This window comes from Barbus barbus, assembly GCF_936440315.1.
Source record: "Barbus barbus genome assembly, chromosome: 38".
Classification (NCBI taxonomy): Eukaryota; Metazoa; Chordata; class Actinopteri; order Cypriniformes; family Cyprinidae; genus Barbus; species Barbus barbus.
In genome coordinates, this window is record NC_136716.1 from 9,914,593 (window position 1) to 9,929,209 (window position 14,617).

A 14,617-nucleotide genomic window follows, 5' to 3' on the forward strand; every position below is an offset into this window, starting at 1 on the left:
GACCTCTACTGATGAGTAAATCTAGAGTGTGTCCACGATTGTGTGTGGGTCCGTGCACATGCTGACTCAGGTCAAAAGTGTTTAAAACAGTTATAATTTCTTTTGTAGTTTTGATTTCTGCATTATCTATGTGAATATTAAAATCCCCTGCAATAGCAAAACAGTCAAACTCTGAGGAAATTATTGATAACAGTTCAGTGAAATCATCAACAAAGGCTGGAGAATATTTTGGAGGCCTGTAAATAATGATAAACAGGGTGCGTGGAGCACCTTTCAGCACAATACCTAGGTATTCAAAAGATGAATACTGACCAAATGACATTTGCTTGCACTGATAAACATCTTTAAACAGAGCAGCTACACCTCCACCTCTCCTAACAGTCCTGCAGACACTTATAAAATTAAAGTTAGGAGGGGCTGTTTCAGTGAGGACTGTTGAACTGCAGCCGTCTTCTAACCATGTTTCATTTAAAAACATAAAATCCAGGTTGTTTGTGGTTATTAAATCGTTGATCAGAAATTATTTATTTTTAAGTGAGCGAATGTTTCAAAATGCTAACTTGATGGAATTACATTTTGTCTCTACAGCAATCTTAGATTGATGCATTATAGGCCGCAGGTTAGATGGGTCAGCCGTACGGCTTGAGAAGGCCTTAGACTTTCTATTGCTTAATAAAACAGAAATAGAGGAGGCTACAGGCACACTGGGTTCCCGCTTGTTCTGTAAACATTTGTGAATGTTGCTGCTAATATAGCGGGGACCCGACACATATCACTGAGAGCTGTTATCAGTTGTTTTTGGTTCACCTACACCAGATGGAGAGGGGTTTGGGCCCTGACGTTGTGGCAGCGGCCGGAGAGCTCTCGCAGGAGGAGGAGGGTGAGCTGGGCCTGCAGTCTTTGGTGGTTGTGGGGCCCGCCGTTTTTTAGTTGATATCTGGGGGCTTGAAGCGAAAGAGTGGGAGAGTTTGGTCCCAGCATACACCAGTTCCTCCATTTTCTGTGAGAAGCTTAGAAGTGGAGATTCTGGGGAGAGTGATAGTGTATCTGGTGAGCAGGGCTCTGGCTCTGGTGTTTCCGCTGGCTGTGAGATGTCGTTCTGGCTTCCCTGGCTGTTTTCCAGAAAGTCGTCCTTGGGTGCTGAGTCTTGGAGCTGTTGTAGTACGTCACAGTCTGCATGTGATGAGCTCTGTGGGCAGGGCTCAGCTGGGATGTCCATGAGCAGTGCTTGTTGTGGCTGCGTGGTGTTATCATGTTGACTCAGAAGCTGACATGAAGTCCTGTGGTCACTCATATACTGTCCAGGTGTGTGTGTGCCATTCAGGCCGAGTAGGTTGGCACACACCGCTGAAGGATGACGGAGGGAGAAATAGATATTGTCCTTAAGCACTCTTGCACCGAGTCTGTTTGGGTGGAGGCCATCTAGTTTAAACAGTTGTCTGTGGCCCCAGAAAAGATTGAAGTTGTCGATGAAGTTGACTCCTTTTATACTGCAGGTTCTTTGTAGCCATGTATTCAGCCCAAGCAACCGTGAGAACATGTTAGTTCCCCTTGCTGGGAGTGGTCCACTGATGAACGACTGAACTTCAAGACTTTGAAGCGTTTCAAAGAGTTCACTGAAATCCTTCTTAAGGAGTTCTGACTGCTCCTTCCGAATATCATTCTTCCCCACATGGATGATGACTCGATTTGCAGTCTTGTGCTTCATCAGAATGTTCCGAAGTTCTTTGTTCACATCAGAGACATTTGCTTGAGGAAGGCAGTATGTAGTTGTAGTCCTGCTACTGATGTTTCTGATAATAGCATCACTCACTATCAGAGTCCTGGGCTCGGCTGTGCTCTGAGCTGAAAGCTGCTGTCTGCTCGACCTTGAGCGCCTGTTAGTAGCGATGTTAGCTGCTGGCTGATTCGATCCGTGTTTAGTCACATTTGCGGATTTCTCACCCACATTCATTAATGGTTCAAATCTGTTCTCAAGATGTAAAGGGGGTGGTAAGATACCAGTGTACAAGTCTTGTCATAGCCGTATCTGGGGTAGAGGATGCTACGGCAGCAATACGAGATACTCGTGATAATCTGATGTCTCGATTGCCTTTGGGTCTCGCTCCCTGTTTGTGCGATCGATTTGTCTGTCGATCTGTTTCGGCTTTTTCCTCTACACTTTGTATAAACTTTTGAGATTCAGAGGACTCACCAGTTGTATGCTGAGGGGATCCGTGATGACCGTCTGCTGTGTGTTCCGCCTGTTTTGGAAGTCCAGTAAGTAACTTTGTTTAAAGAACCGCAATCCTTTGTAGAAGTTTGTGGCAGTTCATGCAGCAAGTAGATTCCACGAGAGACATTTTCTCTAGTCTGTTTGAATGTAGACAGCTGTGTTTTTCCGTCTCTGGAATGTAAACTGCTGGGAGAAAGTCTTAAGTTTCCCTCCAAAAAATGTGTTGTCTGAGCACTGTGCTGATCTGCTGAAGTTAAAATCTTGGAGAGATATGAGAAAAATGCAAAAATAGGGAGCAAAGCGGAGAGCAATAAGCAAGAGCGTCCGAACAGTAGCAAAGCCGGAAGTGAATTCAGCAGCTGAAGCGGGAACAAACGGCTCGAAACAACGTCATGCTAGAAATAACCTACAATTTAAAAATATTACATCATTGAACAACTTTTAATGTTATGTTCTTGTAAACATGTAATTTAAAATAGTTTTATATATTCACACTTACCTTCGTCTGAGGTAAGTCTCTCACAAAATACCAGACGGCCGTTGCGGGGGAGGAGGGGCAAGAAAAGTGATGCTCGGAGAAGTCGATTCCAAAAAGATTCGATTCACGGGCGTCAATAATTACGAGTCTCGGGGTGATTCAGCTCCAAATGTGAGGCCTGAAATGTCCGTGCGTGATATTACTGTGTTCATTACCTTGATTACCTATAACAAACCCCGAGATACAACACTACCCGCAAATGTGTGGATTTTTATTAATTTTACTTAGATTAGATTTTGCGATTCTGTTAATCAAAAGACTCATTTAAATTCATTAAATTCGGATTAATTTTAAACTTGCCTACAGATTTAAAAATTACTGGTTGATTAATTTTTAACCGATAAACACCCCCCAAAACACAACAGTGTTTGCTCCTTATTACAATTAACCATACATTAAAAAAACAACAACAAAAAACATGGTTATTGTAGTTTAAAAACGTGTAGTAAAACTGTGGCTTTACAAATATATAAATATGGCAATCAATCTGCCAAAAAAGGTAAATACAATTTTACTGGGAAAATTTTCGTACATGGGTCGTACACCTTAAGTTTCACTGAAATTTCCATTGTCCGATTTATCCCGGAAATTAGTCTTTTCATGCAGTGCAATTAATAATTGTATTTTCTATGAATGATAAGTATATTTAAAAGTGTATGAAAGATGGTTTCTATTGTACTACAAGTGGTAACTTAATACATTTTTTTTAATATACAGATTAAGTATGTTAAAAGCACATTTTAGTTCATATTCATGGTGTCCCAACATAGCACTGTTGAGTACACTTAAATGTTCTTAAGATTATATTAAGAAGTACTAGAATCATTTTTAGTATATTAAGGGCAAAATTAGTGTGTGAAAATAGAGCACTTTAAGTACATTTTGGAAGTGTAATTAGTGTACTTAAAGTGTATTTTACTGCACTTTTCTCACCTTTTTTCAGTTAGTAATTTTTTTAGCTTATAAACTTATCACATATTTATTACTACTTTATATGCGTTTTAGAAATATATTTAAATGTCGTTCAATACATTTTTAATGCACTTCAAGTATGCATGTTAGGAGTACAACTGGTTCAACTATATTACTTAGGGGCAGTTCTGGCCTAATGGATAGCAAGTCAGACTTGTAACCCGAAGGTTGTGGGTTAGAGTGTCAGGTCCGGCAGGAATTGTTGGTGGGGGAAGTGAATAGCCAGTGCTCTCTTTGCATTCTTTTTCATTTGGGTACCAGTAGGCCTATATATTATTACAAAAAACAGAGATAAATATTGAGGTATACATTTTGTTACATTGTCCATGCCCTAACACTAGGTTGTGCCATACAGCCTAACATTTATGTTGACAGATGCTTATATTATATAGCACCACCTAGTGGCGGGCAGATGTGTGTCTGTGTAGCTGTGTAAGTTCTGCCAAGTTTCAGAATCAGAATCAGAATCAGAATGAGCTTTATTGCCAGGCATGTTTACACATACGAGGAATTTGTTTTCGTTGACGGAAATTACAGTGACAGGACAAAAACACAGATAATAAAAGAATAAAAAGAACAAGTACATAGTGAATAACAATATACAAATTGACAATTGTACAGGTATATTACAATATATAGCTAGTTGTGTATGTATTATGTACAAATTCAAAGTATAAACTATGTATGTTATATAAATAAGTGTATAAGTGTATAAATAGTGTTGTGTATTCCACGTTTATTGTCAAGTGTTCATGAGTTGGATTGCCTGAGGGAAGAAACTGTTCCTGTGCCTGGCCGTTCTGGTGCTCAGTCAGCGCCGAATTTGGGGTTTCCACTACTTTACGCTATCTGATGCCCGTACAATTTTGGGACTTAGCACTTGAACCCCTAATAACAATAAATCTTAATTCTTAACAAAAAAAAAGGTTTCAGCGTTCCATGCTTAATTGAACCCTAATAATAATAAAAATGACTATAACAAAACAATAGGGATTCAGCGTTTTGTTTATTTATTTATTTATTCTTTAAAAAGCTTGGACCCTTTATAATATCAACGCCAAAATCCTACACAAGGTTTTAGCCCATGCTTGGTTACAGATTTAGGGAGGTTTCCAGCACTCAAAAAGCATCGTAAGCCTAAGTTGATCCTAGCTCTATCTATTGGGTTCAATGGGTCTACGACGTACTTAAGCTTACGATGCTTTTGGGAAACGCAGCCCTGGTTGAGCAGGGCAGGTCACTATAATGGGATTGTTGACTGGGTTTCTGATTGAACTACGTTTTAGGGTATCAGGTTCCCTACAACGTCAGTCACAAACAAATTCAAATATGTTAAACAATGAGACTTGATTGAACATTTCTCCAGATCTGTCCATATACCTATTACACACACACACACACACACACACACACACACACACACACACACACGCACATGCAACAATAAAACATTTTGGAAACTAAATAGACGAACATACAAGATTATAAATATGCTACTATAAAAATCACTTGCATTTACGGTTTAAAATAGACTGCCATATTAAATAAAATAAAAAAACGACAACGACAAAAAAACATGCATGCACACGACGTAGTTACACATAGCCTGTTGGATTTTTTACAGTGTACGTGGTTTGAAATGGTCCTACGTAATTAAGTTGAATTTACAAACAGTGTTTTCAAAGATTCCGAATCACCACATTCCCTCACCCTATGTGTATCTGAGAATATCTGTGTGTACTTGGGTGTAGATTCTATGCAAGCGTGTACACTTTAGTGAGGTGCGTGTACAGCAGTAGCGACAGATGGCGGGCTCCTCTTCCCTCGGGAAGGCAATCTCTACGAATGCGAGCGCGTGTCAATCACCCGCTCTCATGTGATGGCTCCTTCCAGTGACGTGCCCACCATATGGCCTGGCATCAGAGCAGGTATGTAACGCAGCCTGCTAGAGATAGCACACATCGCCACACCGCCTCGCTGCAGTCCGGAGAAAGGATAACTCGTACCGGATCACAGACAATTGAGCTTTTCTTCTTCTTAGTCTTCTTAGTGTAGTAGGTAACTAGCGTCAAGATGGAGTAAACCCACGCGCCCTCACCCGTAGAGTACCATAAACTAGGTGAGTTTTTCGAACGCGACAGAATATATAATAGAATATACAATCATAACAAATTCTAATAATTATTTAAAAGAAGATATGTCAACTGATGGTGGTTCAATTTATTTGTTATGCGTTTTTCTATTTAGATTTTTATAATCAGTGTTATCCTTGTTTTTAATAGATATTTTTTTTCTATACCCTATCATGCCTTATAATTAAAGCAGCCGTATGTTAGCCTACATATGAGAACGAAAATTTGAATCGACTCGTTCAGAACGGATGTTATATCAAAACGGCTACAGTTTATACGCTAACTCAGAGAATTCAGACATATTTCATAAAACGTTTATGACATTGATTAGCGGATAATGTTATGTCGTATTAATTATAGGGTATAAGTTGTGCCAGAGAGAAAACTATTTAAACAATTTTAATACATTTACAACAGGTAAATATGTTTAGTAGCCTATTTGTTACATTTTCAACGACTTTTGCTGAGATGATTTACAAAGAACTACTAATAATGCAAGCTTTTTTGAAAGGGATGGGAGGGGGGTATCAGTGAGTACTGTTAATGTCCCTATTTCAACAGTATGCAGAAATTACTACCAATAATATCACATAACAATAGTTTACATGGTATAATACATAATAAAATCTTGTTCATTAGAAAGCGTTTTCAGGACAAAAATACTCGACCGGTCAGATAGATTTTTTATTTCATTTATATATATATATATATATTTTTTTTTTTTTTTTTTTTCAATTAAATTGTGAGTGATTTTTTTTATTGCATAAACATGGTATTATGATGTTTATACTTTCAGTAAAATTATCTAATTATTTTATTTATTATTTTTTTTCCCCCTTTATACTACGGTTATATAACAAGATGGGGATGGAAAGGAGGGGACAGGAGGTAGAGCGAGAGTAGTTTTAGAACCTATTCATGGATTGCATTTCAGGGATCCCGCCCTCATCAAGAAGAACCGGGAATTGGCTATTGTGGTCGTAAATAAGATCGTATTACAATTAAATATTATATTGACTTTACCGTTACAGCTCCTCTTTAATATCGTTTTCCTTTTAATGTTATCGCCGTTTGAAAAGTTTTTTTTTTTAAGCGTTTTTTCCCCTTTAATGTGTTGGAATGCCGCCAGAATTAAGATAGAAATGAAAGGGTGAAGGGGGGACCCGCTGCTCAAAATGGCCCCCTGAGACCCAAAGACAGGGGTCGCGTGTGAGGACCTGCTGCGAGGGGCCAAACATGAAGAAAAATTGGGAATTGGGGAGTGAGACAGTCTGGCGACGTCTGTCTCTCTTCCTGAATTAATATACAATTTTATATTAGTCGTCTCCGACTATACTCTCAGCTTTCTGAAAATTATGACATCGTGATTTAACCTACTCGTATATCCAACGTCAATGACATTTTACTATTCGTTTTTAAAATAGTTAGTTTCATCAAAGGTAACAGTGAAAACCACATTTAAATCTTCACTAATGGAAGAGCACATGAGCTTTACATTTCGCTGAGATCATTATTATTTCAAACCACATTTGTGCTGTACACAGTTTGGACGGCAGATTTTAATAATTAAAACGTGTTTCTATGTTCCAGTGCCGCTGCAATGTTGACTAGATTATTCAACGAACCTTCACTGCTTCCGGACATGCAGAAGTTCGGGGGCTGGGTGGATGACAGCGGGAGCGAGGACTCCAAAATCAAGGGCGAGGAGCAGGAGCTGGAGCGCTGTCGCCTAGGCGACGAGGACTTGGACGAGGGCGATGTGAAAGACGGGAGCAGCCGGGCTCAGTCTGAAATTGCAGGGGAGGATGACGATGATGAGGATGTTGATGAAGATGATTGTGGAGATGATGGGGACGAAGCCCCCAAAAAACGTGGGCCAAAAAAACGCAAAATGACACCGGCTAGGTTAGAGCGCTCGAAAGTTCGGCGCCAAAAAGCAAACGCCAGAGAGCGCACGCGCATGCACGATCTAAATTCAGCATTGGACAATCTACGCAAGGTTGTACCATGCTATTCAAAAACTCAGAAACTCTCCAAAATTGAAACGCTAAGGTTGGCGAAGAACTACATATGGGCGCTGTCAGAAATCCTGCGGAATGGGAAGAGACCGGACGTAGTTTCGTATGTACAGACACTGTGCAAAGGCCTCTCCCAACCCACGACCAATCTGGTGGCTGGGTGCCTCCAACTTAATTCAAGGAATTTTCTAACGGAACAATGTCAAGAGGGAGCGCGCTTTCACGTGCCTAACCCGTCGTTCTCTATGCATGCATATCCATACCAATGCTCCCGTCTATCAAGCACACACTGTCAGTCAGGATCCAGTGCACATAACATCCGAAATCACTCTTTCTGCTCGGCCTATGAGGCTCTGTACACCGAAGGCACGTCCCCAGAATACAACAGTCCAGATTATGAGAGTCACCACAGCCCTCCGGTGTGTGTAAATGGTAACTTTGCTTTAAGACAACAGGAGTCACTGTCACCAGACGCGGAAAGAGGTTATCAATATTCAGTGCATTACACCAATCTGCATGGCGCACGTTCCTCCGCTGCTCATGGTCTTGCTTACGGCGCATCAGGAACTCGGAGCGCTCACTCAGAGAACCTTCCACCGTTTCATGATGTACACGTGCAACACGATCGGGCGCCGGCATACGAGGAGCTCAACGCCTTTTTCCACAATTAGGTGATTTTTCCGTGTTAATGAGAAAGAAAAAAAAAACAAGACATTGAAAAGGAAAAGACATTTCCACGTTCAAAACATTAATTAATTTAGTAGTAATGTTTTACATTATTGGAAAATAATCTTGATTTTTCAATAATTCCATAATGAACAGTAATGGACAAAATATGAATCCAACTGCTAAAAACAGTTTACAAAATAGGAGTGTTATTTCTGATTGATTCTAATGTTTGAACCATAATGAATATATTATGTAATAACTCAAGAAAAAAAAGTGAAATGAACCAAATTATTAAATGAAGTTTCATGATCAAATAAATAAAGACGCATTTTGTTCCAGAATCATCTGGGGCTGTCATTACCCATTGGGAATTGGTCAGGCAGACATTTTTTAAATATACCAACTAATTCAAGAAAAAACAAACTTATGAGTACACCCAGTAAAGTCTAACAAATAATTAAATCGAAAAAAAGAATCCAATTTGTTTTGATTAAAAAAAAAAAATCAAACCAATGAAATTTTGAAATCAATGAAACTATTTTACATATCACCAAAAGGTAGTCTAATGTATTTTTTAAGTCGGCAGCTGCAATTTCACAATATCACAATCCGTCTAATTATAGTTATATAATTGTATAACTATACAAGTATATTACAACAGTGCGGTTGAATGACGAATTAAAATAGAACGCATCATTATTTGTCGATATTAAATAAAGATCTGTACATACATACATGCATACGCACACACACACACACACACACACACGCGAGAAATATACACACTCACGCGAGAAAAAGCATTCGAAGGAGATCTACAGAAGTTTGTAAGATGTGTGAACATGTTTTTCATTTTATACAAAATTTAAAAAAAAAATCAATAGGTCTATCATTTGTAGACAGATCTTTATTTGCTTATTTATTTATTTTAGAATTATAAGACAGCATCGCCAAACGATTGCTACTAACAGTACTAACAAGTTTGGAGTTTGGGGGGGGGGGGGGGGGGGGGTGGAATAAATCAACGCGTTATTGGTTGGTTTAAATGAATATATTTATTTAAGTTGGTTTAAATCATTATATCTATCTGCATAATAGTCTTCAATAACTGGAATCTATCTATCTATCTCTATGTGTATGTATATATGTATATATATATATATATATATATATATATATATATGTATATGGACATATTTACATACAGACATATATAGACATATTTTTGCATAATTACAGGACTTCTACGCCCTATTTTCAGTTAATTCTAGTCTGCGAAACATTATTATTATTATTATAGTCCGACCAAAATTATTAATTCTATTTTTAAGCAAGTTGGAGTACACCACGATCGCTTCACTTTATGAATAAAATAACTAATTCGTGAATGCATTTTACTTTGTGACACTTTGTACATCAATTATCCCGCGGTTGGAATTTAGATAGCATAAACATGTTCTTTTCATTATCATTTTAGTTTTAAACAGATTTTATGTGCGATCGGTGCGAATGTTTTTATTATTCGGTCGAATTACGTTACATTTTAGCAGTCACGAATATACTAATCAAAGCAATTTAAGTGCGCAAATAAATAGTTTGAGTGAGGTAGCAAATGTTTCATTTGTTAAATCTCTGTGACATAAGAATTGTGACCATAGGACTATGGTAATCAAGTATAATTATCATTGCGCCTTGAAATAATATTCATGAAGAATATATCGAAATAGTTAGGCCTATGTATATGCATATTACACATGTGTGATATTAAGTTGCATTTTAACGTTGGGATTTATTTATTAATTTAATTATTTAGTTATGTATTGTGTGTGTGTGTGTGTGTGGTTGCTGAATTCAGTTTTAACTAATGTAAAGTTCTTTGTGTTGCATTACATTTTTAAAAACAATCTATTGGTTTCAGGTGTCATCTATCTGCAGAGGGAAAGTAAAGCCCTTCTAGGTTCCTTGAAAACAGTAGCGCAACGTTTCTAAAGAACTGTATGGATAAAAAAAAGTCACATATAAATGATCAGACAACAAAACCATTTTTGAATTTTTTATTTTCTATTTTTATTTGAGGTTCCGCCCGAAATCAGGTTGTACTGTTCATCACAGAAACCTTTGAGTTCAAAGCTCGTATTTCTCTTGTGATTCCAACATTGATGTTTTGAGCTCAGAAGGTAAAAGCCAACAAGGAGACAAAAGGCACTCCTTCCTTAAACTCGACCACAGCCGAGGTGATCTTAAGCAGCGTCCAGAGGCCACGGGCTGGCACGGAAGCCTGGGACTCAGGAGACATGCGCTTGCCAATTCGCTAAATGTCTTAGCGTCAGTGCGCAGGGCCAGCGGGGCAGCCCACCACAGCGATGCCAGCTGCGCCGTGTGCCAAGCCTGGCCAAAACTGCGCTGCTGGGTGGAGACGGTGTTTCTTTCTTAATTCAGCAGCATCTGTTCATTACTTCATATTTTACAGGCAAGAATGGTTTAACTATATGCTAGCAACTGAAACAGCAAAGCCTAACTACCGAGACTGCACCGCGTAACAGTTGGAACAGGCACGCAAAACTGTATATTAATCTCATACATTTTAAACTAATAATAATGTAGCGTAGTTAAATAAGATGTGGTAAGAACTGTAGGGATAAAAGTAAGTATTCAAATAAAAATGGAAAACGAAATTGCAACATAAAGATAAATGATCAGCCAATTATAGGAAATGAACAGAAATATTTGAAATAGTTGTTATAGCACAAAATGTAAAATATCTTGTGAAAAACAGATTTCACTTAGGCCTACTTAACCGTTAGTTTAAAATAAAAGCTAAAATCTCTGAATGTACATCTAATTCAACGAAATTTTAAATAATAGCCCTATTAATTAGAATAAGCATTGTAAATTTAAAAAAATAATTACACTAGTAACAACATGCCACCCAAAACTGATCTGGGGTGCGTTTCCCAAAAGCAACCATGGTCGCAAGTTCCATCGTTACCAATAGAGTTCAATGGAACTTACGACCATAATTATCGGAAATGCACCCCTGACTGACGTAACCTCCCAAATGTTGATATTCAGATGAAATGACAAAAGTAAAAATAACATCAAAAGTGCTAAAATTAGATTTTGCCGATCAAGAGCATTTTTTTAAATATATTTTACATTTAAATTTTTAATAACATTTATTGTGTCGGATTAATACAATTTAAGATAGCAAATAACTATTAAAGTTCTTTTTTAATCTGTCATTAATATATTTGGATTTCAGGACACACCCAATTTACCCTCATTATACTCAATGAATTGAAGCCTACTTCTGAGACAGATTTGTGGTAAAGTGTACAACTTAAGCAAAAACCTTTAACGTTTATCTCTAAAGACCAACATTCAAAATCCACTTTTAAATCAAACGTGGGTGACATGCAGTAACTGTGTTCATTGTACCAATTTCTGCATGCCAGCCACACCCCAGCAGTGCCTGTCATGGAGGCTGGCACAGATTGGCATAGCTTATCAAAATTCCACAGCATCTGTTCACTGTGGCAGGGTGGCACTGCAGAGAAAACGAATGCAGAGCAGAGCATAAAAAGATGCAAGATCTTAAGAATTTTTAGCATAGCCTACTAGGAATGTACTTTTATGAAAATTAATTTAAATGCATTTATTCACGTTAAAATTGACGTGTTTTTTTTCCATCTTATACTTTCTATTAGAATGTGAGTGGTCAGTGTTGCAACGCAAATATTGATTATAGAAAAGTACAATGTCCCCTTTATAGTGCCATAGTATGTTTCACCTTGCATGATTGTGGGTTTACAGCACAGTGTTTAGTGTGTGTTTATATCTTGAGTACATATGAGTGCTTTGTGGTTGTTGCTTATCTGGACAGATGGCATGTAGTTGGGGGAGGGGGTTGGGGGAGTAGTGGGCTATGGGGTTTCTGATGATGCCATGCAATGGTCACATGGGCATCGGTAATTGGGCGCCATATTGCCTGGTTTGCAGGGCTCTGGGGTAGCCAGTCACCCAGCTGGACCTGTCAGATGGCATTGAATCCAGCTCACTGCCCTCTACCCTCACATCCTTTCCTCTTTGTCTCTCCCTCCTTATCTCACTTTTACATTTTTAAACACACTGTCACTTTTCTCTTCACTGTCTTACAGCCTTTGGTACACCTGTCCACATATTTTTCATCGTCTTAGTAATGAATGTGTTAAGACCAAGAACAAAGAAAGGTTCTTGTGCAGAAAAACTTCTCACTTAACTATCAATTTTGATAAGAATATCACAGTTTTCATCAGCCAACAATTCAGAAAATTAAGACTTAAGCAAGAATTGTGTGCGCTGAAAATGAACAAAAAGTTATCAGGTGTGTAGAACAAAAAGAAGATTTTTAGTCCTATAGGTAGCTGAATTTGTCCACACACTGAAAAATTCAGCCCATGCTTTCTTCAGTGCTCATGAGGCAAAAAAGCAACACCACACTTATATTGGCACAATTGCAAATTGTTGACAGCTAATCTTAATCAATGAGGGATAAGTGTCATGCCAACAATTTTCCCTTTACAAAAAAACATACAAGGTCCATCTCTTCATTTAATCCTTTTATGGTTAATAATTTCAAAAATCTTAATTTAATCCTTTTATGGTTAATAATTTCAAAAATCCAAAAAGCCTCTCTTTGTAACAATTTTTTATCACGGTTACCACCTCTCTTATGCAAAAGAACCCTCTCAATGCCCAGGAAATTGAAATCAGAAAAATAGTTTTGCAGACTCAAAATGGTAAGAAGACACAATTATGTATATCACGGATTGTTTTACATGTGATCAATTGTTTAATTTGATAAATTTTACCCATTTGTGGATGTGTAAATGACTTGCATTTTAAATAATGAGAAGAGGCAACACAATCTTTACACAGAAAATGTCCATGGGCATCAGAGAGGGTCCCAGGAGTGGGGATGTGGGTATCTGCACGCATCAATTTATCCTATAGATTTGGAGGCCTGGAGTAAACAAGGAGAGGTGGATCAGTGAACAGGCCTGACAAATCACAATCATTCTGTTTGATATGCCAATGATTATTGATTGCCTTTTTTTCACATAGATGTTTGTGTCCAAAAAAATCCATGTCTGTTGTCTCCACATGATAGGTGAACTTAATGGATGGCCTAAGACAATTCATATATAAGGCAAAAACTTCGAAATCACTGACAGAACCGTTGTAAATGATGAAACAGTCATCAATATATATTTTGAACAATACCAAATTATTGATAAAAGGATTATTATTAAATATATATTGATTTTCAAGATTGCCAAGGTATAGGTTTGCATAGTCAGGGGCAATAGTGGTACCCAGTGTTGGGGAAAGTTACTTTTAAAAGTAATGAATTACAATATTGCGTTACTCCCTAAAAAAGTAACTAATTACGTTACTTTTTATGGAAAATAATGTGTTATGTTACTTTTGCGTTACTTTTTAAATATGAGCAGGGCTTGATAGTTTTTAATACAAGAAGTTCTAATTATAGCAAATGTAAAAGCCCTTTCACACCAAGAAGTGTAATGAATAAACCTCAGGCTGAAGGAAAAGGAATTTCACGTCTGTAAAGTAGAACGCAAGAGAAGGTTCAACATTCTTCAGCAATAAAAAAACAATGAAGCACAATTGTTAGATTATCTAAAGTCATTTTTGCTTATTAGTATGGTTGAACTGGATCATCAAAGGTCAGCAGCAAAAACATTGGTTTATAAAATGGGATTAGATACATTTGTGTTGTTTAACATATTTAATTCTTGCAGTTTGCGTCATATTCTGAGTTTGCATTTCACTGTTTTAATTAATTTTGATGAATACTAAATCTGTTTTTTGCGAGTGGGATGAATTAATGCACATTCACATTTAGTCTAGAACTACAGTAACAGCATGTTCACAGCGCAATCAGTCAATAAATGGGAAAAAAGTAACTGGCATTACTTTTTTGAAAAAGTAACTCTTTTCTTGTAAATTAAAAAGTAATGCGTTACTTTACTAGTTACTTGAAAAAAGTAATATTACGTAACTCGCATTACTT

General features: G+C 37.6%; 1 protein-coding gene across 1 annotated transcript; it reads left to right on the top strand.

Moving 5' to 3' along the window:
- Positions 1-5,693: 5,693 nt before the first annotated feature.
- LOC306857661 (neurogenic differentiation factor 2-like) lies at positions 5,694-8,568 on the top strand. The gene is made up of 2 exons (XM_079397699.1): positions 5,694-5,844; positions 7,448-8,568. Exon 2 carries the CDS (start codon positions 7,458-7,460, stop codon positions 8,544-8,546), a length of 1,089 nt encoding a protein of 362 aa, XP_079253825.1. The 5' UTR covers positions 5,694-5,844; positions 7,448-7,457; the 3' UTR covers positions 8,547-8,568.
- The last annotated feature ends 6,049 nt before the right edge of the window (positions 8,569-14,617 follow it).